Source organism: Penicillium citrinum, assembly GCF_028827155.1.
Source record: "Penicillium citrinum strain IBT 23319 chromosome Unknown utg000009l:1.0-4274883.0:1.0-4276374.0, whole genome shotgun sequence".
Classification (NCBI taxonomy): Eukaryota; Fungi; Ascomycota; class Eurotiomycetes; order Eurotiales; family Aspergillaceae; genus Penicillium; species Penicillium citrinum.
In genome coordinates, this window is record NW_026622694.1 from 3,562,897 (window position 1) to 3,590,172 (window position 27,276).

The 27,276-nt window shown below is 47.2% G+C and overlaps 6 protein-coding genes across 6 annotated transcripts; 3 read left to right on the plus strand and 3 right to left on the minus strand.

Annotated features, from left to right (window-relative positions):
• Positions 1 to 492: 492 nt before the first annotated feature.
• Positions 493 to 2,565, minus strand: N7469_010808 (MFS transporter; the record flags this gene model as incomplete). Its single annotated transcript, XM_056649713.1, has 3 exons — positions 493 to 1,294; positions 1,426 to 2,314; positions 2,475 to 2,565. 3 exons carry the CDS (start codon positions 2,563 to 2,565, stop codon positions 493 to 495), a joined length of 1,782 nt encoding a protein of 593 aa, XP_056496844.1.
• Positions 2,566 to 15,170: 12,605 nt separating this feature from the next.
• N7469_010809 (GTP-binding protein Obg) lies at positions 15,171 to 16,865 on the plus strand (the record flags this gene model as incomplete). Its single annotated transcript, XM_056649714.1, has 1 exon — positions 15,171 to 16,865. One exon carries the CDS (start codon positions 15,171 to 15,173, stop codon positions 16,863 to 16,865), a length of 1,695 nt encoding a protein of 564 aa, XP_056496845.1.
• Positions 16,866 to 17,220: 355 nt separating this feature from the next.
• N7469_010810 (putative JmjC domain protein) lies at positions 17,221 to 18,804 on the plus strand (the record flags this gene model as incomplete). The annotated part of the gene is made up of 1 exon (XM_056649715.1): positions 17,221 to 18,804. The coding sequence occupies one exon, from the start codon at positions 17,221 to 17,223 to the stop codon at positions 18,802 to 18,804; it is 1,584 nt and encodes a 527-aa protein (XP_056496846.1).
• Positions 18,805 to 20,866: 2,062 nt separating this feature from the next.
• Positions 20,867 to 21,970, plus strand: N7469_010811 (allergen Asp F4-like; the record flags this gene model as incomplete). Its single annotated transcript, XM_056649716.1, has 1 exon — positions 20,867 to 21,970. The coding sequence occupies one exon, from the start codon at positions 20,867 to 20,869 to the stop codon at positions 21,968 to 21,970; it is 1,104 nt and encodes a 367-aa protein (XP_056496847.1).
• Positions 21,971 to 22,278: 308 nt separating this feature from the next.
• N7469_010812 (uncharacterized protein) lies at positions 22,279 to 24,051 on the minus strand (the record flags this gene model as incomplete). The annotated part of the gene is made up of 4 exons (XM_056649717.1): positions 22,279 to 22,479; positions 22,533 to 22,996; positions 23,062 to 23,848; positions 23,908 to 24,051. 4 exons carry the CDS (start codon positions 24,049 to 24,051, stop codon positions 22,279 to 22,281), a joined length of 1,596 nt encoding a protein of 531 aa, XP_056496848.1.
• A 323-nt stretch (positions 24,052 to 24,374) lies between these two features.
• N7469_010813 (cell division control 45 family protein) lies at positions 24,375 to 26,987 on the minus strand (the record flags this gene model as incomplete). Its single annotated transcript, XM_056649718.1, has 2 exons — positions 24,375 to 26,177; positions 26,226 to 26,987. 2 exons carry the CDS (start codon positions 26,985 to 26,987, stop codon positions 24,375 to 24,377), a joined length of 2,565 nt encoding a protein of 854 aa, XP_056496849.1.
• Positions 26,988 to 27,276: the final 289 nt, after the last annotated feature.

Here is a 27,276-nt window from a genome sequence, read left to right on the forward strand (position 1 = left end):
AGCCTCCCAGATGCATGAGTATCATCATAATATATCCCGTTTCAAATGCTCCCAAGTTTAAATAAGAAAATGACAACGACAAAACATAACACAATAGATGAAGGTAAATAAACGAGATTTCACCATCGGTAGTTCAGAGACTTTTTTTGTAAGCATATGCATCCCTTCTATGACAGTTGCGCCTTGTCCTAGTCTCTAACGCAAGAGACCGAGGAGAAATGAGAAATGGAAAAAACGAAAATAGCATAGGTGTAAGATGGAAAATCATCAGGGCAATGGGAATCAAGGTATCATGGCTGAAAATTGAAAAGATAGAAAGGAGAATGTTGCCCATGGGTAGAGCAGATCGAAGTGGCGCTGGCAACGGTGTAGTCTTTCCAGAAGACAGACAGAGAAAAGAAGAGAAAGAAGAGAATAAAGACCAAGGATGCGATCGTGTATGTCTGTTCTCTTGGTTGATCGCGAGCAAAAAGCATAGCGAGACAAATCAGATTAGACACGAGGGGCAGATGATAGATCCCCATCGGAGGTTGGTAGATCGAGGTTCAATTTTGAAACGTCATAATCATGATCGATGCTGGATCGCAGAGAAAGTAGTCGTTGTTCTTCTTCCGAAACCGAAGAGAATGATTGGCGCGGGGTGAAGGAATCCGCAAGAGGCTCCCGCTTCGTTTCCGCTTCACTCACATCAGGTTGATCTTTAAATCGCTCGGGCTCTGAAGATTCCTCCATCCAGAAGCTCTGAATGGCACCGACTAAGCAGACAAGACCGCAGGCCCACCAGGCCAGTACGGAGTGTCCGCTCTCGAGCCCCTTCGAATGCAGCAAACCGGTTACTGTCGGACCAAAGGCTCTGCTTAAGCTGGCAGTGGAAGCAGCAGCACCGTTAATGGAGCCCAGGACTTTGGAAGTAGGTGCAGCATTAGCGAGGAGGATGGCAGTAGCGGGGAAGGCGATGACATGAAAGGTGATCTTGCTGATCAAAGCGACGTAGACAGCAGGCATCTGCAATTTAGCCGGAAGAAGAATGAGATAGGGCACAGCTAGGTAAAGCGGTGGCCAGACAAGCAGTACGAAGCGGAACGTGCGCAAAGTGCCAAAGTGCTTGACAACGAAGGGGAAGAGCCATAATTGGGCAATCATCGAGTAGACACCCTGTACAGCCAACATGAAACCAATCGTCTTAGTGGGGAGACCGAGACCGCCGGTAAACTCAAAGGGGAGAACAACACGGTCGTCAGATTTGGGTGTGCTCAGGAAGACCGGCATCAGCTGATCGAACGACACGCTGTGGCTGCAGAAAGGAAAACAAGGTTGTCAGCATCAAGAAATTCTGCGAAACATCGCTAATCCCGCCCTCTGCCCAACCGCAATTAAGAGTGAGGGGGTCAAGAGAGGGGGAAAACAACAAAAGGGCCAACTCACTATGCAAGAATGCCGTAAGCGATGATAGTCAAGATGACCTGTCGAGTGAAAGCCTTGGGAGCGGGGGATTTCTGACCCTCCAGGTCACACTCGGGGGAAGTTGAGGCGTTATTCACGGGGCGCAGGCAAGGCGATGATTCGGCACTCTCGTACTCGGGTGGCATATCATCATAGACAAAGTACTTGGATTCCTCAACGCCAACCTCGGAATCATCGGGGAGTTGCACACGCGAGGTCCAGCATTGGTTGACGAGCCAGTGGCCCAATTCGAGGCCGGGGTCACGGCGGTGCTTCTTTTCAGGGTGCGTCTCCTCCAGGAAGAGGAAACCCACCACGATACCACAGATGAGAACCACGATACAGACCAGATTGGGCAGCAGAAAGGGAAATCGGTCAAAAAAGGTGCCGCGGGCAAAAATCGTCGGATAATTCTCACAGGGCTGGGCGAGTGCACCGCCCATAGCCGGACCAACAATTGAACCCAGGCACCAAACAAACGGCATGATAGAATAGGCTCGAGGCTGGTGCTCTTTGACCGTGACGATCTCCGCCACAGTTGTTTGGAGTACACCAATGTTTCCGTTCAGCAGACCTCCCAAAGCACGCGCGATCATTGCAGTCGCCAAGTTGGGCGCAAATCCGAAAGCAACCATGCTGATGGCTGTTCCAATCAATCCCATGATGAGCACTGGCTTCCGGCCGATTCGGTCGCTCATCCGGCCCCAAAACATGCCAGCAGAGAATTCAGCGAAAGTGAAAGACGATGTGATCATTCCGGCGTAGAGGGCAATCTTCTGGTCGTTATCCGTCACATGGAATGATTCGACCATGTGATACACGTATGGGAAAATGGACATGAAAGCAATTGGTTCGCAAATTCGGACCAAAGCTGCATTTTGTTAGTTTGTGTTCTCAAATCTTGTTGATCATTTTCAATTGCTGGGTGGTAATGATATATGGCTGTAATGAATGAAGGTCACAGGTATGATCCCAAATTCAAGGGAACAGCCACATAGTTCCCTATGCAAAACAAAAGTACTGCGACTTACCTAACACAAACAATTGCCGAATGGGAAACGCAGTCCAATCCTCGCCGGCTCCATGGCGTTGCCGCCGTAAACAAGCTGGCCGTTGAAACATTATGTGATGTGAGATTGTGAGGAAGGAGAATGAGAATTGACGAGGAAGAGAACGGTAATAAGATGCGTTTCTCAACAAGACAAGGGAAAAAGAAAAGGAAAGAGAATGGAATAAGATGTATTCAAAGACCCCACTTCAGTCCGGGAAGGCGTAGTTGACAATCCCAAAAAAAAGGGCAGAAGATCAAAAGTACCAAAGAGGTCCTTTTGATTTTGGATCCGGTCTCCCTAAAATTACCCCAGGTTAATGCGTCAGGGTCGAAAGGGAGAAAATGCAATTGGTGTGTGGAGGCTGAACGTCGGAGCAAGGAGCATGAGCTGATTGTTTTAGGGCTTCAGCATTGCTCCCCCTGCGGTTGGAAATTCTATCGCGAGTCCGATAAGGTAGGGTTGGGAAATAGATTGCAGTAGACTATGAAACAACTGCAAGGGAGAAGAAAGCCAAAAAAAAAAAAAAAGCTCCGGAAGTCTCTTTTTTTTTTCTCTCAATGGCTTCTTTTCTGCACTCCTTTCTAGATGAGATCAGACAAGAGAAAGTTTAGTGCTTTTGAAGCCGAGGCAGGAATTCCCGGAAAATTGGAGGTTCTCCAGAATTTCGTAGGATCGACAGATAGCGCAGATCGGATCAAACAATTGGAAGAAAGGAGTAGTTCAAAGAAGGAAGAAGAGGTAGAGCGAGGTTGGAAGTGGAAGTGGGAAAGGGCGGTAGGAAGAATGGCGAAGGGATCTATAAAGAATCTTGGAAGGAAGAGGGAAAGGGTCTGAGTTTCCAAGAGGTTCGAAAAGATGATGAGATGAGATGAGCAAAGGGGATTTCATTCCATGTCGACGGAGGGGAGACGGGAGTTATTATATTGTCCCGCGGGTGTCGACAGTGGATAGCTCCATCTATAGACAGCCGATGTGATCAGGCGCCAAAAGAGACTAAAACGTCAACCGTTCAGCATCTGAGAATTTCGGTTACAGCTGTACAGAAAGGCGCAGGATGCAGATGGCAAGCAAACATAGTCAATCAGAGGAATAAAGACAAAGGGAAGGTGGGTCATGATTTATTATTTTTATTTCTTTTTACTTTTTTTTACAGTAAGAAAATTTTGCTCCTTTTTGCTATTTTATCAATTAGTATTTTTTCCCTCAATCTCCTCCGGCTAGATTTGACAAGAGAGGGGTGAATTGAGTACTGTACTGAAAAACTAAATTAATAGAATTTCACATTGCCCAATTCTCTTCTACACCTCCAAAGATTCTGTGTAATTCAACTACAGAAGGGGAATCGGGGCCATCCGACTGGGGGATCTGACCACTCAGCATCGATTAGATGGCTGTATGCCTAAGTATTAGAAACAAGAACAAAATGAAAATGCAAATATTAGAAAAGAAAATAATAATAATAATAATAAAATCCAAAGGGGGAGGAGATGGGGGGGGAGGAACCAAGCGGAAGAAACACCCTGGAGGCAAGGATGGTAAACAAGAAAGAGAATTCAAGAAAACAAATTGAATTAAAATCCCAAAAAAGATACTCACAAAATTAATTTTTTTTTTTTAAAAAAAAAAAAAGAGTAGGTGGAGCCAACAGGAGAATCGACGTGAGGTACGGAAGACGGGGGGGGAAAGAAGGGCATCGTCATCGAGAGAGTTCGGGGCCAATGGTAGGACTTCCGAGAAAGGGATTCGACGGTAGGAAAGAACCCGATTGTCCAACGATTCCATTCCTCGATCAATCAGAATCAGATCAGATGCGACAAGGGAGTCCAAAGTTTTTTTTTTTTCTTCTAATTAGCTCTGTGTACAGTATGTACTTTACCCTTTTCTCTTAAACCGGCCCCCTTTTCCCCCTGGGATTGATTCGACAGATCGGCTTCCCCCAGATCGCTGTACATAGTGCCCTACAATACAGGTATGTATGTGTGTATGTACAATGTATCTACTGTTTAGCTCCGTAAGTGATGATGGATCAACCCGACCCACGGCCCTTAGCCCCGGGCCCCGGGGGACAGCAGGAGGCGAGTCCTTAGTGCCGCTAAAGGGGGGGCTTAGGAGGGGCTACTTTGAATCCAAGTACGCTAAACAACGTATGTGGACTAAGGTAAGGATGATCGTCTGGCTTTTTTGTCTTTTTCTTTTCAATTTTACCTTTTGGGACCTTTACTCCCGGAAGTATGGTTTTAGTGTGAGTTAGTGAGATGATAGATCTAACTTCCTTCTTCCCCCCCTCCCTCTTCCTCCTCCTCGACGCCTCCCCGGTCACTTTCTATAGTCTAGACAAGATCGGTACAAGACGATCGGAATTGACAGAGAAATTTCTGAATGACAGAATCACATAACATACACGTAGTAACTATGGAGTACTCTAGTCAATTAAGTCCTAACTTAATATGTGCTGAAGCTAGTGACTACCCACTAGATACACTGGTATGGAGTCACTAATTAAGATTAACATACTCGTACTAATGTTGTTCTCATAAATTGTACTATGTAAGTTGATCTCTTACGATCCACCCCTCGTCGCGGAATGATCTCAGCCACTTCTACGGAGTAAAAAAAATCTGAGAGGCGGGAGATTCAGAGCGAACTCTCTTTCGGACGTGAAGGATCGCCTTCCCCGAGGGTCATCGCGCTTCTGGGACAGAGGAATGGAGTGTGGATCTGATCCTTTTGTCTATGCCGCCATCAATCAATCAATCAAAAACAATGGTCAAGCGTGTTTCGTATTGATTCGCTACGATAGATTCAACGTTGTAACTAGCTGTGATGAATATTATACAAATTCATTAAACGTAATATTCTTTCTTACATCCTGGAACCTGGCACAATTTCGAATTGTTCAATACTTGCTGTACCCTTTTGGTCATTCTCTACTCTGACAGGTGGGCGAGTCGGAATAACCATCCCCCTCGAAAAAGCCGTTGAGGCACTGACTTAATATTCATCCAATAGGTAGGTTTGAGTCTTCCCAAAAGGTTGGCCTCGCAGATTTCATCAACAGTGTTTCCAGAGCCCTGGGTCCGTTAGCGCGTCCGATGTCTCCGCCAGTGGAGATGGACGTGGATGTACGACTGTATCCTAGAGCATTCCATCTTTAGACTGTGCCCTGGTACCCCGAGGCTGCCGTGTCCCAGCCCAATTAGGTAGAATGTCTAACTTCGAGTCTGATATTTGGGTTTGTCTTTGAATCCATCACCACAAAGCAAAAGCCAAAAGGGGAGCGGCTATTGAATTCAGTGGATCCTAACGGGAGAAATGTTTACAGCACTAGGGAGGAGGGGAGGATGATCATCCTGTCATACCGAGGGCACATGTTTACTGTAGTGCCAGTGTGAGAGTGAATCGGTCGAAGTGATACAGGATACATACACACTCCGTACGGGGGGGGGGGGTGCCCCAATTCTTTTTGGCGTGACAGTCCTTCGAGAAAAATCCAGCATCAGCTGAACTTGTCATAGAATTCACCGACACTCCGGGCCTCGCCTACAAACTAGACCCGCTCGCCGGCCGATCGTGTTAACGGCGGTTCCTCCGATTTCTACTGAATACGGTGAAGAGGAATCCAAAAAATTAGCGAACCCTTTCTAACCGTTACGACTGTCAATCTATGTGAATCTTTGATGATCGCGATATTTAGACTCTATAGTTTCTTGAATGGAGTCAGGAGGGAAGAGAATTGGCGGCAACTCTCAATTCTTAGGCTTTTCGACCCTGACTATAATGCACAGACCCATGAACATATTTCGTTGCACCGGATGATGATGATGGTGATGATCATCAACATCATCATCTTCCGTCGTACTCCATACAGCAAGTATCGAATACAGACTGTACTGTATACTTTGGATAGCAGTTCTGCATTAAAAAGTCGGTAAAGTGCCGACCCAGCAGCTGGGCCCAACAGAGCGGAAACCCAAGGGGCTGGAAAACTTTCTTACATAGTGGAACCATTATTGTATCACTGCCTTGTACGGAGTACAGGAACGATACATACTACACACTGTTGTTTCAGATGTACTCCATACGGCATGTACGCAATGTACAACGGAGAGTGGGCAGGCGCTTTAATCGACCACGCGAGCCTAAAGGCGGGGCATCGATAAAAGCCGGTGAGGCCGGTCCGGTAGTACATACGGAGTACGGAGTTCATACGAATAGTACTACCTGTATGTACAATCCTCATGGAGATACGGGGCTAACAAATCGACGTCATCACACTTGGGCAACAACCAGGTTGCGGTCAGAGAGCCGCCTGAGCCGAGTGGTTATGTATGTGTGGTATGGTCGAGAATGACAGAGACGGGGAGTCAAATCTTGGATAGGAGATTGAAGACGAGCATAACACCTGCAATTCGTAGCAGGAAAAGCGTGAATGGGTTCAAATCCTGCGTGATTCCGGATGATCAGCCACGAGTCACAGATGTCTGAGGGTCCAAGTTTCCGCATCGAGTCTTGCAGCAAACACCGCTCGAATGAGCGTTGGAGCTAAGAGACTGTCTCCATCGCAACAACGATTGAGGTGAAAAGGTTGCCTAAGGCGAGGCCAATCAAGGGCGTACCAGTACGGAGTGTCGGGCAGAGGCAGCGCAGTTGACAAATCCTTCTATGCATTGCTTGCATAGAAGGCGCCACGCAGGTTTTCGCAACAGGGCGACAACATCACAGAAAGGGATCCGGGAGCTTGGCCTTGACAGCTCCGGGGAGTATCCGGAGAGGCTTGATAGGATACTAGAACAGAGTACATGTAGCGGTGACGGTTGAGGGTGACAGTGACAGTCCTTCATAAACCCAAAGCCAAAGCAACTTTGATGCCATGCATCACGCGCCCCGTTTGAGTATCGTGTCTTCATTGACATCCACTCGGACTGTTCGGAAAGACCAAAGATGGACAGCGGGGAATAACGGCGGATAACAAGAATAATCATTCAATAGACCAAAAGAAAAAAGAGAAAATAAATAATTACACATACATCCGGCGCTCGAAATGGGGCAAGAAAAAAGAAAAAAGAATAAAAAGACAGACTAGAAATAGCGATATGACAAAGAGTAGACAAGGGTAGAATGGCCCAACGGGCAGTTGAGAATGAAATTTCTCTTTATGGAGTTTCTATGAATGCATCTTCTTCGATCTCAAGTGATGCGTGATCGACTTGCGATTGTTGATCGGTGGGGGAGCTTGATTCGACTGCATCGGAGTGATCCCTCTTGAAAGGGGTAGCATGTAACAGGGTGCTCCTAATCACCTGGTTAACCCCGGTCGTCAACCACCAGTAAGGTATCCCTGGCACCTACTCCTACTGCTACTTCGTACATCCTCCCAGTTACAGGTAGTTTCACGCAGTCCAGTGGAGCCTCAACAACGGGCATTGACAGCGGTGAGTCGCTTGGCTGCAGCTAAATTCTTTCTTCCTTTAAGGAATCTCGCGATGCTAAGCCATGATCGAGGTCTGCTGCTCTCCCCATCCTCCCCGTATGAATCAATAGTAATCGAGTACGTTAAAGAAAATCAACCTCCGGCATAATCATTGTAGAACGGGTCGCGATCCGGCATTGGATACGTCATACCATCGGGTATCTCCCCGTGGATTTACGTCTGCATCGCCGGTCACTCGGACAGGGTCTCTCTCCGCCGTGAAAATTTTGGCCGATTCCATTGTGATTTGAACTAGAGATGCGTCTGTAGTCCATATCGATATTCCGACCTCCGTTACGATTAGAAAAGACGGTGAGAGTCCGGGTACAAGTCAATCACTGAGCGGTATCCGGGTTCGATCACGCCAAAAATGCATGATCGCGCTCGAGGTTCAATTCTTCAAAGTATCGTGATCTTTGTTGCGCGCTTGTACAGCACACCATACTTCATGTACCCGATAGTCTAGTATCAGTCATGATGCATCTCGTCAGACCGTCTCGTCGCCACTCGATCTTCTGCAAACTCTACTTCATCCTGTCGTGCTTCCAAGTTCGATGCTCATGACCCTTTCGCTTCACATTCCTCAAATCGCGGCATTCCCTTCATTCCCTTACCCGCTACTTACAAGGATCGTGGACATGACTTGTATCGGATGGTTCTGCACTCAAACTACACTTATCCCCGGGGGATTCTATCGCAAGGGGGGGCATGATATTTTCCACCCCTGTCCTGCCGTATGTACGGCAATTTTTGCCATTTGCATAACTTTACCTCCTATTTACGAAAGGCAATAGTCCAGATCGCCGACTTGCCTGTTAATAATCGGAACAAGCCGACGATTATCCCGCCACCATCGAGGATCAAGGATGATCAGCCGCGATGTATCTTCACCAGAATACCCCCATACGAATGACATGCGAGATGCGAGATGCGAGCCTGAGGCGTTAGTCCAGATTATTCTACTCGAACGCCGTACTCGATCTATGTAAACCATCGAGCAAGGCTTATGATCGACGCCAGCGCACCTGCCGCGCCAGAGTGTCGGGTTTTTGACAGTTGCATGGAGTAGGGCTTGAACCCGTGAGACTGGCTAACCTCCTCTTCCTAATCCAATCATCTATCTTGGATCCTTTCTTCCCCGCAGAGAAGCCACTTTTAGTCTTAGTCCGCTGACTATCGACACTCGGTATATTTTTGGACAAGCGATGTCGACTCGGGCTAAATTGCCTTCAGATCCCGCGGGCTAAGGCCCTTTAATTTTGGATTCGAAGTCGCTGCATTTTTAACTTTTCGTCTTATCGTCACTCCCGTTCCGAATGATTTGAGAAAAAGAAAATTATTTTTTAAAAAAAAAAAAGTAAAAAAGGAGACAGGAAAAAACAAGCTAAGCAAAAAAGGGGAAGGAATATGAGGATAAGCTCAAGTGTGATCTATCAAAAGAAAAAAAAATTTGCGGTCTGAAATTTGCTCACATTCCAGAGATTATCATGTTGAGCAGAAAGGGGGATAAAGGAATCGTTGCAAATGTTGGAAGTGGGGAGGGAACATCATAAGAAAAGGGTTCAGAATTGCATATTGGCCCTAAGAGATGGCGCGAGGATGAAATTTGTTGTCGATGTAGGTCATTTCCAGCAGAGGGGGCGAGTATGCAGGGTGTCGATTGTTGTCGATCATTTTGATTCCTTTGTTATCAAGCTATGTACAGTACCTATGTAAGTGATGGTATTGATGATGCTAATAATGCCGATGCCGATGATTCCGTAGGAAATCTCGATTTGGCTGGGTGCAGGAAGAGAGGCGCATCTAATTGTTCGAGACTGGGGGCAAATGCGCCTCTTTACGATGTGTTCCTTTTTTTTCCCTGCAGCCAACGTAACTTCCCGCTCGTCCCGATCGATCTTGACAATTGAAGTTTATCGCATTCCATCTCGCTGGGTTGAGAAGAGAAGCTAATTGTCAATGTGCCGCTCTGGCAAGCGGGCCGGTTCTGTGTGGACAAAGTACCATTTGATTTTAGTTGCAGATAATAGCTGCAGATGCCAGTGCTCGAGCGCAATCCTCCAGATCGCAAAAGTTGAAAGTCAATTTGAGCTTTTGACTTTTGCCACATTTGATGTTCTCTCCTCTTGAACCCGCTTCTAGACTAAATTAACTAGTGGAGAGTGTGACAGGTCCTTTTGTTCAGCGCAGTGCGGCCAGTAGTACTTACTATGGGGCGGACGCCACCTCTGGAGATACTCGATCTAGATTCTCGACTTGCTTGTTGAGCTAACTAGTTTTTGTATACTATGTATGTACTTCGTAGACTCTAAGATTAGATAGAGGTGATGCTGTTAATACTCCTACTGCTAGTGCTAGTGCTTCTGAAGACTTCCTATGTACTATGTACTCATAAGATGCATAAATAATATCCGTACACCTGTATCTACATATGTAGTAACTAGTACAGTAGAACGTGTGCACTGGTGGCATCGATGAAAACAATAGAACGCCCAATACTTCGTATTTGACTTGTTGAATCTAGTATATCGAACACGTGAGTTTCTATGTTCACTACAATCGTAATATATCTAGTAGATATATCTGGTCCACTCTTGAGTCTCTCCGAGAGACTCTCGTACCTACATTGACAGACTGGACCTTGACTGAATACATAGTACAGTATTGTGTATGCTGAACTGCTGAGTCGATCCACCATCGATTTAGTGCGGACCAAAAACCATTTCCCCCCGGAGACTACTTTGAACATCCGCGATCCAATCATACTACCGAACTGGCTTAACTTCATCACAGCCCCGCCTCCCCCCCCGTCAGAGCCGCCAGGGGAACTTCGGAAGATCAGTGTGACCCATGGTCCAGCTCTCTCCACACTAACTTCGTACGGAGGACTCCGTACTTTCGTTCCATCGCGGATTCTACATACGCTTTCACTAACACTTTCTTACCATACCGAGACAAAGTCCCACCACCCGTCGTTTCACCCGGTTTTCTCGACTTTTCCCCTCCCCGACCAACGGGAACTCTCCCTTCCCCTGACCCCCCCCCTTGTCCCACTAGTGGCGAGCCCCATCGGAATGCATGCCCCGGTGCCGCGGTGACGGGTACAAAACAGCCAGTCAAGACTGAATGACTGGCTGATGGCGGTTCTGTCCCTTGAACGATTTTCCCGCTATCGAATCGCCCGTCAGTCATGTGAGTCCCGTCCTTGCCTTGTGGATCATCGCAGTCATTACAAAGGGTACACTGGATGTATGTATTGTACACTTCCGTTCCACATACTGTATGTTGTGTATAGTATTCATGGAATAATGTATCAGGATACACAACCCTTGAAAGTGCTTTTTTCCTTCTTTCTTTCTTCGTTGCCGTTGATGATCACCTGGGCTTCCCCACATTGGTCCTTTTGCTTCGTCCTTTCAGCTGATGTCCGCTGAACGGCTGAACGGCGCGCCGGCTCTTCCGGTCTTGATAGCAATGAGCTCATGATGTTCCTGGATCCAGAAGGACATCTGGTAAATTCTTAATGTACAATTCTGGGGCCCTGACTACCTAAAAGAGCGCCTTGCCTCGGATGCTTCCCGACTAAGATTACAAAAGAAGGTTCCGTTCCGGGAAATTGACACGTACTTTTTTCTGTTTCTTACATATCACGGTCGTACTTTGTATCGTTAGTTTAGCGTCTTTTCTCCCGCGGCGCGGGGTGGGATTGACAGGAATTGCATGCCATCAAGCTTGGAATAGACTGAAGATCATCATTGATCGACTGGTTCAGAGGCGATAGGTAGAATTTTCCCTCCCTGCAGCTGGGATTGTCGTACGATGGTTTCTTCCGAGATCCAGGGGGAACAATCTCTGTTCCTCACGTGGGTTATTCCAGATATGTGCATAGCAAGAGGACTCGGGAGATACATCGGTAGGGGATGATATCATGTATTGAGATTTTTCTTCCTCTTTTTTGGAGATAGTATAGATTTGGTTAGCGAGCTTGCTGGGGTAAACCTGGCCTGTGGCCTGTGGCTGAGGTTATCCACTACATGTCGTAGTTCGTAGATGGGGCCATCATTTCCGTTACCGACAAATTTGTTGAAGGAAATGTGTATAGGATATCTTTAGCACGGGCACAATCTTACGGTGGAAACAGACTCAGGCTGTGCATGTCGCACCATTGGATTTTTGGAGCTGAACAGGAGACATTGATATTTCCATTCGTGATCTGACAATGCAGAGTGCATTAATGTAAACAAAGAAATTGTAAAACTCGGTATCTCTCTGCATTAGTCTCGAGATGCATAGCTCAGCCTTGTGAGTACACAATATCAAACAGCCCAGCTGAGCCGGTTTGACAGCATAATCGATGATACGTAGCTACGTGGCTTGATCCCTTCGGCTTTCCTAATTTGCAGTTGGTACCACAGGGTTCTTGAACAAGTATCCGTTTTGTACATATCCATTCTCAGCTTATCTAGGAGGACTTATTCAGACTTACTAGCGCAAGTACTGCCGAGGAATAGACAAAATTACGCCCACGCAGCAACCCCATCTGCATGCCAACTATATTGCCTAGCTGTTCCGCACGGCAAACGACATTTGTACAGTACTTTTGCAACATTATCCTCTAATAGTCTTTGGATGCGCAAGCTATAAACACGGGTGTGACGGTAGATCCTAGATACATTCCTATTCCCGTACTATTAAAACCAGTAGATAGCGAAACCGGGAACGGGATGCAATCATTCTGAAAGACTAGGATCATCCATGGCCTCAATTAGAAGATATCACACTACTACCAAGCCTCGGAAAAAGTAGTACTTTTAGTATTCCAAATAAAACCCTGTCAGTGGAAGTTCACCGCACTTGCCGAGACTTGTGCTCCTTTCAACGTTTAGATTCATAGTACTACTTGCTTTTCTTGAGAACACGGGATGTATGCACAACATTAATGAGTGTTAGATCTGAAGGCCGACAACTGCCTCGTACATATGTCTTCTGACACTTCCCCATGTCAGGATATCTACAGATCAGGTTACGGCCGTGATTTGCTTGCGGTCTCAGGTACTTCTTACCAAGAACGAAAGCCTTCTGTTCAGCCTCATCTGACCTTGTAATTGTGCGAGAGGATATTGATGTGCTACGTTCAAAATCGTACATAGCGCCCTGGGTCACTGGAAGCCTCGACAGTACTTCTCTTAAGCATATACATTGTAGGTATAATGTATCCACTCCGATACCGACTTTTATCGGCATCACACCGGTACAGGGTTGCATTTGCCAGTTTGACTCCACGGATTGATCGACGATTTGTGACTATGCAGAGAGTTCTTCCTTGATCTGGGTTTTGACAAACACCGAATCCCTTCATGACTCGTACATACGGCTTTACCGGACATTTGTGATCATCAACAAATTCATACTGCCTATACGCGAGTATTGAGATCCATGCAAAGGACTAATTAAACCAAGCCTCAATTCAACTGGTTTCAAAGTGTCGAAACTCAACTGGGGATCCTCGATGTGCCGATAACCGATCGATCCATTTCTCAAGCCCTTGGTCTTTCTAGACTCTGTTCCAAAGCCAGCCCCTGCGTGTCACGAATCGATCATATCAAGCCACGCAATAAGAAAAAGCAATACATTGCGTTGAACTTTAGTCAAGAGCTTCTTGGCATCCTAGCGTACTGGCATTCGTACTTTTTGGGCATCGTAGCTGAACAAGTTCCAAATACAGGTTAGTAGAAGAGTGGATAAGATCGCCCGATATCAAAGTATCCAGATCAAATAATTGGTCGTCGTGAGCCTTGACAAGTAGATGTAGCGCCACGAACGGTATCATGCAGGTCAGCCATGGCAGGACTGTGGGTTGTATCTTGTAGGGATCTACGTAAGGTCAGCAAATTCCATGAATTACAAATCTGCATACAGTAGGGAAACAAGGATTCAACGGAAGCAAACGGGGCCGAACTGACATTTTTCCCGTTGTTGACACCATGACTACCTGGGTGAAGACGCCAGTACTTTTGCCATGGTGATTATTTTTTTTTCTTTGACAGCTGCAGTCACCCGGGCACATTGGAACAAGAGAGCGGCGAGGCCCAACGGCCAGGTATGGCCATATTCATTCAGTCGTTTTCAACTTGAAGTTGTTGCCTATTTCACAGAGGCCCGAATTGGCTTGGAACTATGGTTAGCCAACGCAGCTGACCGTAGCAAAATTAGTAACGAGGCCGAAGCCATTCCAGCTGCACAAAGAAAGCTTGTACTATTAGGACTAGTTCAAATAGATTCCTGCCGTGCTCATGAGATAGGAAATTTAGCATTAGGCACTAATTCACCTGAGCATTGTATGATCAAGGGAAAGATATATTTTGAAAGGATAATACACATTATGCAAGAATACCTATTCTTTACGAGTAGGCACTGTATTGAGCCACAGCATAAAGGGAGTATTAGATTAGTATTAATGACCCATTAATAGACATCGCTGGGAGGAAATTAAAACGGAGCTATTTGCTACCCATGGATCATATTATGATTACTTTAATCATAGCGATTTTCTGACACTGGAGTGTCCGAAATTCGGCTATCGTGCTACGGGTTCAGGAAACGCGGAAACGCTTGTGTTGAACATCATGGAGGAGGGAAAAAATGGAGGAGACGAATCATCCAATCCAGTGAATTGCCAACACCCATGTTTGATATGGATATTATACCCATAGTACCTATTATAGTAGGTACTATTATAGTATAAAGAGGTGTTTATCTCATACTTCGTTCTTGAACATACTATGTTCCTATAGTATATATTTAGACTCCATCATGCGAAGCCGCTATCCTGTTGATTGTGCAGACAAAGTGCCATAAGAGGCTACTTTGGAGGACCTCCAAGGTGTGGTATCTCGTAATTATCGCATTTCATCGTGATGGAAGCAAGTTCCAACATTGGAAGAGTGGAAAGAGCGCGGATCCAAACGTAAATGTTATCTTCACGTGATGTTATCGCTGGAGAAATCCTGGAAATGACGAACATCCCATCTCCAACATTCGTTGCATCATTGCCAGCTTTCTAAGAAGCTTTTGCTTTTCTAATACAATATTTCTGAATTGATATAGGTACTGAGTGGTTGTATCCGTTGATTGAAGCACCGATACCTCTGCAACTTTTCGGACCGTGCCCAGAATGAGCCAGAAATAGCTCTCAACGCGACATCATGGCATACCTCTCTCGAGCTTGTTTCTCCCTCTCTAAACGACCTTTCACAACCGGACGAACATTATGTCCCACAATTCACAATCTGCAAGCTCACAGGCCGGTGATTGCCTTTTCAAGATGGCAAACAACAGGATCCACTGAGCTTCCACCCACTGACGCTACGTCCCAAAGTACCCCAGATCTTTCGCATCTCAACCCGGAGCCAGAAGATTACTCGCGCTTTATCTTCCAAGATAAATGTCATGTTACAATGTATGCCGGTGGCGGAGGCCATGGCTGTGTTTCATATCAACGCGAGAAATACATTGAAGAAGGTCCCCCGAACGGAGGTGATGGCGGAAGTGGAGGAAGCATCTACATTCAGGCTGTCGAAGGTATGACGAGCTTGCACAAACTTGCCCGTAGAGGAATCATCAAAGCTGGTCGGGGTAAAAGTGGCCAAGGCAAGAGTAAGGGTGGGAAACGTGGCGATGATATTCTCATACAAGTCCCTGTCGGCACAGTCGTTCGCGAGGTAGAGCGGCATGACCCCGTGGCGGAAGAGATAGCACGTATGCGACAACCAAAGGAAGAACCGTCAGACGAGGATGCAATTGATTTCACGCCGATACGACACGATCGCTGGGTTCTTCATCCCGCTGCCAACCCAGCCGATTTCCTCACGGTCAACTTCCCCAGACTCAAACCTCGACGACAAGATATCGCCGCGATGGAACCGAAGGCCCCCATTTATCTTGACTTATCTCAGCCTATGGATAAACCTTTGCTTCTAGCTGCAGGTGGTGCAGGTGGTTTAGGAAACCCTCACTTTGTCACACGGACCATGGGCCGACCAAAATTTGCATCCCGTGGCGAGGGAGGTATGAAGCTAGAACTTGACTTTGAGCTCAAGCTTTTAGCAGATGTTGGTTTAGTCGGTAAACCAAACGCGGGAAAGAGTACTCTCTTGCGTTCGCTGACCAACAGTCGTACGCGCATTGGAAATTGGGAGTTCACAACTCTGTCTCCCCATATCGGTACAGTCATTGTTGATAATCATAAAGGCCGACCTCTTGTTGAATCAAAAAATCGACGTACACACTTTACCATCGCAGACATTCCTGGCTTAGTGGAAGATGCTCATCTTGATCGTGGTCTCGGTCTCGGATTTCTACGGCATATTGACCGAGCTGGCATCTTAGCTTTCGTTCTCGACCTTAGTGCTGGTGACCCTGTCCTGGAATTACAGAAACTATGGCATGAGCTTGGCGAATATGAGAGACTACGTGACTCAGAGTCCAAGGAACCTGCCCACCAGGAGACAGAGGGTGTAATCGATTGGGATCCCTCAGGATCGGGCCTTCCAGATCTTCACCGACCACTCGATCAGAGTATGGAGGTACCTAACCTATCAAAGGAATCGACGGGTCAGCCAATGAATTATCAATCGTCAGGCTCACTCCCATTTCTTCCTATGCCGCCCATTCACACGAAACCTTGGTTTGTGGTTGCGACCAAGGCTGACCTCGAACACACTCGAGAGCAATACCAAGCTCTACAGACATATCTATCTGAAATTGAAAAGGGCCTTGTCGATCATCCTTCCGGTCATGCAGATGGATGGAGGGAAAAGGTTACTGCTGTTCCCGTCAGTGCCATGCGTGGTGAAGGAGTATCGCGTATCCCCAAACTGGTGATGCAATATCTGGAGTGAGATGGAGGATTTTGTAACAAAACCCATTTAATGATCATGTACACTAGAAAGCATTCCTATGTATAAATGGACACTACAATTATAACTATCATTCACTACTATTTCTAGCTAGGAATTAGCTGTTTCCCCACAGTGAATAGGTACTATAAAAATATATAGTTATACTATGTAAATGAATGTACCCCACTTGGCCCCTGCGTTTTTCAAAAATGCGGAGTTGCTGCAGACTTCAATAATTTTCCTCCCGCCTCAGCACCATCGAAAGGAATCTTCTGAAGGGAAGCTCTTCCTCTACATCCACTCATAATGACAAAATTCTATCCATAACTGCTTTGTCCCCCTCTATCGCGAAATCATGTCTCTTCCTTCCGTTATCAGTCAAGCAATCTTGTCTATCGCTCAACCGATTTCGGAGGATCCGATTCTTGAATGCGACTACAATATCGCAAACATATTGAACAGCCCCGACGATGCTCTTTCTGTTGCAGACTCAAATTTACGCGTATTTCCTTTCAAAGATGTACATGTCTGCTGGCGACGCCTGTATACAGACGCGTCTATCGCAAAGGCGTGTCTCGCCATTGTCCGAGAATGCAAGCTTAGTCGAGGAGCCCTGCAGAATGATCCCGGCACACTAAACGCTGAAGAGCTTGCTGGAGAGATCAAAGAATCGAAAATGTCTACGCGCATAAGCTCAGATGCTTCATGGCTATTAGAACCCATTCATGCCCTAGACAAAGCACTGATCATGACTGGCGCGCCACTGCGCGAAAAGCTCATCGAGACCTTGTTGTCGGCGCTACAAGAATCGACGGAAAGTGAAATTGAGGATTTCAAAGAGTCTGACCGGAGCGAAAACCCACCTACGAAACGAAGAAAGCTATTTTCTTCCATGTTTCCTCCGCAGTCGCTCCCAATGCCTCGTCTAGAACATCCCATTCCACGGGTATCAGCACCATCCTTCGACTCGATCGAACATCACATCCAGAATAGTCGCACCCCACTCGTGATAACTGATACAGTAGATCATTGGCCCGCTCTCTCAACACGACCTTGGACCTCGCGTGATTATTGGTGGAAACGAACTTTCAATGGACGGAGGCTTGTCCCCGTTGAAGTAGGCAGATCATATACGGACGAAGACTGGGGTCAAAAAATCATGGAATTTAGACAATTCGCAGACCAGTTCTTATGGCATGGCGAGCTAGGAATCTGTCCCTCTGCGGATAGTGACAATGCGGAGATGGGGTATATGGCGCAACATGACTTATTGGCACAGATTCCAGCTTTGCGAAGTGATATTGGTGTTCCGGATTACTGCTATATTGATCCCCCGGGCCCAGAGCCGGGAACTCCGGTATATGAGAGTAAGCGTTGGGAGCGTGAAACTGCAAAGGGGACTTCCTCTCCTGTTCCTGCGAAGCCGACTGAGAAGGATGCCGGTGCTTCCGATAACTCGCTGGACTCAGGTTCAATGATGGAGTTTCCGCAAGATCCAATGATTAACACATGGATTGGACCATCGTGGACTATCTCACCACTGCATCATGATCCGTATCATAATATTCTCGTGCAGGTTGCTGGAACCAAGTACATACGACTTTACTCGCCACATACACCGGCTTCACAAATCCACCCTCGGGGTAAAGAGTGGGTTCCTTCTGATGAAAAAGTCAAACATGCTACCTCTGCAAATCAATCGGATAGCACGAAGGGTAAGTATATCAATATGTCAAATACATCCAAGGTAGATGTCGCTGCTATTGAACTCTCTCCTGCCGAGGCAGATCAATGGGAAGAGGAATGGCCTGGGTTTATGGATGCGGAGTACGTGGAGACGGTGCTGCATGAGGGTGAAAGCCTCTACATTCCTGTTGGATGGTGGCACTACGTACGAGGGTTACGCGCAGGGGTGAGTGTTAGCTTTTGGTGGGAATAAACCGGCCTTGGGATCTGCCAGGGATCCTTGGGCGATATATTCCAAATGCATAACATCCACAAATTTCCAACATCGACTTAAAATTGTGCTGCACTGGTACCAACTACGACATTCTGCATTAGGTATAAAGACATGAAGTTTTCTCTAGTAAAAGTAGGTAATAGTAGGCAACTAGTTTGAATACCTCCGTGCCCGAAGTTATGTGCAGCAATCTCTCTTGTAAATACTAGTATGAATTTGAATGACTGTCCAGTCATTCATTTATCAGCATGGCATCTGCCATGCTGATAAATGTAAATACAACCTTGTATTTACAGAACTGACCTTGTCTGCATCAAATGCATTGTACACCTCTCTGACGACCTATTGCAAGATGCGGTAGATATTACTCGTTGAACAGTATTGCTAGTATTTCGTATGGGTATTAATACTAGGAAAATATGAGGGAAGGCTCAGAGGTTCCACTGGCTTCTGGCTTGCGTCGGGTACGAAGGGTGTATTGTGGCTCTGGTCCCTCGGCATCGGTTCAAGTACGTAGTACATTTCCTCTAACTAGCTATAATCGAACAATCCCCCCATATGGTAGGACTTAGCTCGGCAACAACATAGCCACTTCTAGAGGCGTGTGCGAAGTACACAGTATGGATAGGGATGGTCTGATAGGACGCGTGGAGTATGCCTTGGCGAAGTTTGGAGTACTATGTAAGAAGCCAAATGGACAGAGGCTGAGTCTTATTCAGGTCTCCGGTCTTAGATTCCGAACTCTGGAGTCGTTGCCTGGTCTGATTTATAGAGCAGTGATTCCGATTGGCAAGTGAATGTCGATGTTTACACCCACAAGTCGGTAAACTCGGCCGAACAGAGATTATGCAGCAAAGGCCATAACATTACTATGTCCAGCGAACCACCAATGAATGAATATATAGAATCCAATACACAATTCACACACAGAATATGCTAGCAAGTCCATTCAGTGAAATTGAATTGTGGGCGGAGCCAGGGGCAAGATGAAAGGGAAAGAGTACATAATAGTTAACTAGTCGTAAAAGTGAAGTTGTGACTAGTGCCGAATTGGGCATGCCCTAAACCCGCTCGATTTGTCTACGCGCCTAGTCCAACATTTTAGGGGCGGCATTTCATCACATTGACCAAAAAGGGGGTTACAAATACTGTAGTAGTTAACAGTCACTATATTTCTGTCATATCTCATTCCACATATTCATTCTAGACTTATACTCCTGGTACCGCAAATTCGATAATCTCCCAAGCCTGGTTTCTGTGGAGTAGATCCGCCAGGCACGCGGCCAGATACCACGGATCATCGATCAGCCCCCGGCCAGATTGCGAAAAATTTTCTTGGCTTCGGGAGTTCGGGGGGGCTTTAATTCCTACTCTAGCGCGAGCTTATTATAGGGAATCTGAAACAGTAGAGCGGCTATAGTTGCCGCTTGCTCGTCACATATCTATATAACGTACAACTATTCTGGCGATGGACTACATACATGGATTACTACGAGAGGCGACCAAAGCCTCAATTAGTCTCAGATCGACTTTTCAGGAACAATAGAGAAAACCACTCTCCTCTGTCCGGCGGTGGGACAATTGGGCTAGAAGTCATCATTTCAACAGAATTCGACAAACCAGTGGAGCCTTGAGGCAGCTAATGTACAATAAATCACCAATAAGAGCCATTACGCTCCAAGCCGATATCCACTGACTCCAGCGCACACGTCAACTCCCGGCCATTAGGCTTCGTTCAATGAAACGCATTATAGAATTAGCGCCAGGCATACGTATAGCACCGGCGCAAGTGTCCAGATGGCTTGAACAATTAATTAAAATTGAGAAGGGCTGGCCCCGTCAGCCCCCTTCCTCCATTTCTTATTTCATAGATTGCGCGCTCTTCGATTCTAGATTCTGCATACATCCCAGTCGTTCCTTTATACCAGTCACTCTTTTGATCATATACGTCTCTGTGAGACGAACTTCACGCTCAGCGTTTCCAGTGTTGGCTTACGATTTGCTTTTATCTATTGTATAGGTATATCTACTACCTGAGAAAATGCGTTCCATCTCGTCTTTCGTGCTGCTGGCAGCCCTAACCAGCGGTGCTGTTGCTCGTCATGGACACCACGCCCGTCACGAAGGCCATATGCGTCGTCAAGCGGAGGTTGACTCGACTACTACCATCACGACTACTAGCACTGTCACCTACTGCCCGTGTGAGGATTCTACCTCCTCGGCTACACCCTCATCCACTCCAATTCCTAGCACTCCGGCCTCTATTGAATTGACCAGCTCCCTCTCACTGGTCACTCAAGTTCAAGTGTCTACCTCTTCTGTTACTCCCGTGATTTCGATTCCCACTACTACAAGTACTATTGTTGAGCTTCCTTCTACCTCAACATATACACAGGTTCCTACTACCACCGAAGTGCCTACTTCAACATACACTCCTTCGTCCTCTACAAGCAGCACTCCCTCTACCAGCTCCTCCGGTGCTAATGCTAACTGGAGCACTGTCCCCTCAAGCGGTGTATTCTCTACTTCTGGTTTTGGCTCAAGCACCAACTCCAGCGGCTCTGGTGTTAGTTACACCGGTAACGTTGGTAGTCCTTACGGTAGCAACATCATCTCCGTTGAGGCCTCCGAAGCTAGCAACTATCAGTATGTCGTGGAGTTTTCCGGCTCTAACACTGACGACTGGTATGTTGTGATCTGGAACAAGATCGGCAAGGATGGTAAAATGGACGGCTGGTACGGCAATGCCTGCCACGAGTTCTCTATCGGTGCTGGAGAAACTAAATACTATGCCTTCGCTTCCGACTCGCAGGGTGGCTGGGCTGCCGCCAAGGGTTCATCTATTCCTACTGATGAATATGGAGGTTACGCTGCTACATGGGGTGAATTTGACTTCGGATCGACAACTAACTCTGGCTGGTCTGGCTTCGATGTCTCTGCCATCCAGGCCCAGAATGCTGATCTTACCGTCCAAGGTATGAAGATCTGCAGCGTCTATGATGATGACACCTGCTCTTCTATTACCTCCGGTCTGGGTGCTGTTGTCAATGCCTATACGAGTGCCTTGGCCAAGGAGGATGGCATTGGTGGCAATCTGAACACCGACGCTGTTCGTCTCGCTGTCACTCTTGACTACAGCGCATAAGCTGCTGTCGAGATTCTGACTTCTCTTTAATATTTCTTCTCTTGATATCCATCATACTAGATTAGGTCTTTCGTGTGGGGACTGGTTTGGTGTAGCATTGCCAGTTGGCACAGGCCCTTTCTTCCAACTACATTTTTATCATTTTTATGTTCATCCTCCCGTTCTTACATATCACAGTGGCCTCAAAACAAATTTCCCATAAGTCTTTTTGATATCTCCTTTCAATACCCTTTAGCCTAGTACATTGTTTGAAAGCCAACTCTATTCTCACTTGTATAACTCATTCATAGCAATGCATTTGCATTTTATCAACTCCACCCCTCAACCAACTCGCATAACGTCGACTCTCCGCCAACATTACCAGGAAAGACCACGAAAGGCACACCGCGATGGCGAGATGTCTCTTCGTCACATCGCCATAGAGGCACACCTGGAGCTGCCTGGCCAACAATCAGTGCACGCTTGGCATTGAGGCCCTTGGTGGCAGCATCTGAGGAGGTGATTCCACCCTAAGAGAAACATTAGCAGATTGCTTTAACGCAAATTGATCGAAGAACAATACCTTGGCAATAATATATCGTGGTCTAACTTCGATCTTTTGCAAAACGCTGACCAAAGCTTCAGCAACAGCAGATCCAATTTTCAATGATGACAGCTCGTCATCTCCCGTGATCAGTTTCCGACTTGTCATAACCAATGTATCCTGACCGGCTTTCAAATGATTCTCTGTCTCCTTAACAATCTGTGCAATTGTCTGAGAAGCAGTCTCAGGAGATGCAATCAACTGTTCCACTTTAATCTCAATGATTGCGAGTTGGCCCGTCGCGCCTCGAGTCTCAGTGAGGACCTTCAATTGCGCGGTTGTCTTAGGAACATAAGACCCAGCCACAATAAGCCCACCTGTCTTTCTGGGCGAAGGAAGGCCTAGTTCAGTCGCGGAAATGGGGAATTTCGACCGGATACCGAGTCGAGTCGAGACGAACGCTGCTCCCGTACGGTAGAGGAAATGCTTTCCCTGAGACTCGGCTTTGGTTCATATTAGCTTCACTTTACACATACAAATTTGCAAGAATAAAAAAAGCAATACTCACCCAGAAGCAAGCCGGCAACAAAAACGTGCATATCTGATTCCGCCGCCGCGTTTACAATAATCACGCCACCAGATGGCGCTGTAAGCAGCTTCTTACAAACGGCATCAGGTCCACCTTTTCGAATCTCATCAATGGTCACAGAGTATAATTGATCAGCCGAGAACCGCCCAGGTGCTTTCTCAAGTACATAATCTCGTAGATTCGAGGACTTATACCCAAATGTAGCATCCTTCGCAAATTGCGTCGCACCCGCAGGAACAAGATTATCGCCCTCAGCAACATAATGTATATCATTGATCGTGAAGCGTCCACCCTGAAAAAAGAACGGAGCTAAAACCAGTGCGTTTGCAGGTCCGAATACCGACTGGGCAACATCTGGTTCCAAGGGAAAGTGTCCACGTAATGTACTGTCACCTCGTAGTACAATATCCACTTTATTGCCAGTGGCCTTTGCGGCGGATGATACATTCTCGCAAATCGTGCGAATGAGCGACTCTGCTTCTATCGGTGGAAGGGCGCGTGAGTTGGTTAGGATGAAGAAACCTCGGGAATCGGTGCGAAATTCAGCGGTTAAGGTTTCAATGTCCCAGACCGTGAGGACATTGATGTCGTGGCAAGTTTGGGTGCCGGTAGGATCATCATCTAAGACAACAAGTCGGTTTATAGAGGCTGTGTTAAGGATCTGTGAGATCTGGTCTTGCGCGTCTGTTGAGTATTCGGCTGGGAGAGATGCGAGGGTGCTCTCGCGGGGAGAGTGGGTAAATGCGACATTTTGGGATATTTGACGCTTGTTTCACATGAAATTGTCGCTGTCGAGGAGGGAATTGGCTGTCTTTATTTATGAACTTTCGAGAAGTCGGAAATTCGGCGATGCGGGGTGCGGAGAGGCGGCTCGGAGAGAAATCCGATCTCGGGACGAAGAACCGAAGGGGACACACGGGAGTATAGAGGGGGGACCATGAGTATTCTTAAGTCAATGTTGGGATCCATGACGCGATGTCCTCTGGAGGGTAATAGATTCGTTCAAATGGCTATCGAATAATATAAATCACAGGAAAACTTAAACTCCATCGAACGCCTAGCTTGCAGAGACCTCAGATGCAAGATGCAAGATGATGGGCATGGATGCGATGTATGTTTGCGATAGAAAATAATGCATCGATCGTTCATCATTGAGTACTCCCTCAAATCTCCTCCCCTCGCCATCCAGTCCCAAATCTGCCCTAAACCTCCATGTCCCAAAAACGCGTAAATCAGTGTGCAAGCGGGTCGTAGACTGCGTGAATGAGTAACTTGGTTAGGGTATATAAGATTTACCCAACAACGCTGCGGAAGCTGAGTGCCTCCAGGAAGCCACCCAGGTCATCCTTTTGGACTTCAACGACACAATGGTCGAAGCTATCAATACGGACACGGGCATTGGTCTCTTGGACTACCTCTTGGAAGGCAATGCCGAACCGGTTGCGGAGGAGATGCTTCTTCGCGGATGGATCTTCGTCTTCGGACTCTGACTCGGAAGATGATTCAGATTCGTCAGATTCCTCGTCTTCGGCTTCATCATCATCCTCTCTTTCAGCACGCTCGGCTGCTCGTTGTGCCCGACGACTTGCTCGCTCTTGTTGCTTCTTATCCCTGGCTTCTTTCTTTTTACGACGCTCTTCTTGGCGCTTGGACATTGCAGCATAGTCAATCACACCTCCGCCGCCACCAGTGCCAACCACAACATAGAGGTCACGGTCTTCATCTAAACCAGCAAGAACAAGAGGTGTACCTGCTGCGCGTTTCCGGCCTATCTTGACCGAATCTCCCTTCTCACGTTCCTGAACACGGATAGCCTCAGCAATCCACAATGCAAGTTTTGTCAAAGCTCCAGGGTTGGTGAAAAGTTTGACGTCAGGGCCATCTTTGACAACGGCTATGCGGAATGCCCGTAAATGGCGAATTTGATGTTTAGAAAGCAGTGATGTACCTGTGCGGAGAATAGCACGGTGAAGATGTTGGGCTAAAGGCAATGCTTCCATGAGAAGAGTGGGTGACTCGGACGTTAGTGAAAGCGCATCGTATGCACTCCAGAACCGAGGAAGAAGACTAGCCAAGTCTGATTCTCCAGTCCCACCTCCATTCTCGACGTCGTCGTTAGAGCCGAGTGCTCTAGGAAGACGTTTTGCATCCCAAGATGTGGAAGTCTCATGTGGCCCAACTTCAAGTATAGCTCCCATAATCACTCCAACATCTGTGGCAGAAAGACACGCTTTCCAGCCCCAGCACCGAACAAACCCCCACCCCTCACGGGAGCTAGCATGCCCAGACGGTTCAGATGGCACCAGACCGTCCAGACCGTACATTGGGGCATACTTAAGGAGCCGGCCACGTAAAACCCGCTTCAATTCCATATCCATGTGGGTATAATATTGATGGCACTGAGTTAGGCTGATACCCATTTTGGCCAAAAGCTTGTGAAGACGTTTCTTGCCGTTCTCCGTCCAAACGTGAAGCCTTGGAGCCAAATATGGACTATGAAGCATGCTCTCATACAATGACCAGTGACGGACGAGTAGAAAGCGAGGCTCCGGCGAAAGACGAATGGAGGTATCAGTCGGAGACCTGGCAGTGGTGGGAATAACACCGTTGATTTCCCCTCTGATATCTCGATCACGCTCGTTAGGATCGGGAGGGTTCAAACGATGTACTTCATCCCGAAGAATTTGACGAATCTGCTCTCCGCGTTGTCCGCCCCATCCAGCAGAACCTCCCTCTTCTGAAGAGTTCGAGATACCAACGCCTGTCATTGTTCGACCGCTTAGTTCCAGACTAGAGACGCCAACTATGGCAAGCCAGAGGAGATCATTATCTTCACGACCAAGTTCAGACGCCAACGAGTAAACTAAGGACGAGATGGGCTCCGAATAGGATGTCCCTGAGGAATAATAATTTTGTAAGATCGCCTCGTGTTTGCGCTTCATACGAATCAAGCGCCGCTTTAATGATCCAGCCGACGGTTGCTTAGGTTCTTGTAGTGATGGTGAGTCGCTAGTAGGGGTTCCAGAGCGCGACGAATTGGATGAATTAATTTCCCTCCTTCTCCGTCGACTCGGTGATGATACAATCGAAGAGCCCTATCGAGTGTTAATTCTTGATCCCAAAAAGCCAGGCATGACTCATACCGAATTGCTTCTTTTACGTTGACGCGGGGGTCCATCTTCTTCATCTGAATCGTCATCGTCCTCTCGCCCAGACCATGACTTGCGTTTCTTAGAGCCTGTCGGCAAATCATCGTCATCGTCATCACCGGCGTCGCTTTCGTCGTCATCATCTACCTCAGGCATTTCCAGTAGCGCATAATAAGCGTCTCGTTCGTTGCCGAGTTCCTCTTGAATATCGCCGTCATCGAATACAATGATACCGCCATTCTTGGACGCGTAGGCGGGGGTAATACATCCTTTATCGACACCACGACCGCGACGTCTCGCGTTGACGTCGATTTCCGCCATAGCCTGACCCATCCCAGCCTGTCCACCGAAGACGTTCCCCAGGTTCCAAGGTCGGCGCGCGTCGAATACCCAGACCTCGACGCCTCCCATGTCCTCCTCGACCACTTCGTCCTCAAGTTGACTCATGCCTAGTATTTCAGCTAAATCAACCAGCCCACCAACACCCAGGCATATTACCACACCCCCGCTACCGCCATTGGTGGTTTGCATGGGACGAACCAGCTCCTCCCCAGCGCGCGCGAGGTCACCATATCCGGCAACAGGTTGAATCTTATGAGGAATATAGTCGCGTTTTAAAAGAGCCGTCAGAATTCGACAAGCACAAAGTGCATCTGGCTCGAGGGCCACGAGAATCAAGACCGGTGGAGAGAGCGGGTGGTGAGATCGGAGGAGTTGTAGGTATAAGTGGGAGATGAGCTGCCGCGGAAGATACATGGCCAGCTAAAAAAGAAAAAGAACTTTAGGGAAACATGTGAGCATGTATTATAAGAATAGCCGGTGTACAAGATTGGACTGTAAAATCCGCCTGCAAACGGAGGTAAGTCGCAGTGATGTCTTTTCTAGATTGAAGCGAAAGTCCGCCAATTCGCGGGACCGCGACGCGTCGGGAGGCACGTGCCCTAAGATTCTCGCCGTCGCCGAGACAGCCAGTACTTCTCCCCCTGCTTCATACTTCGAATTATTATTTTGATTATTACAGTATGTCGATGTGGATCATATTTAG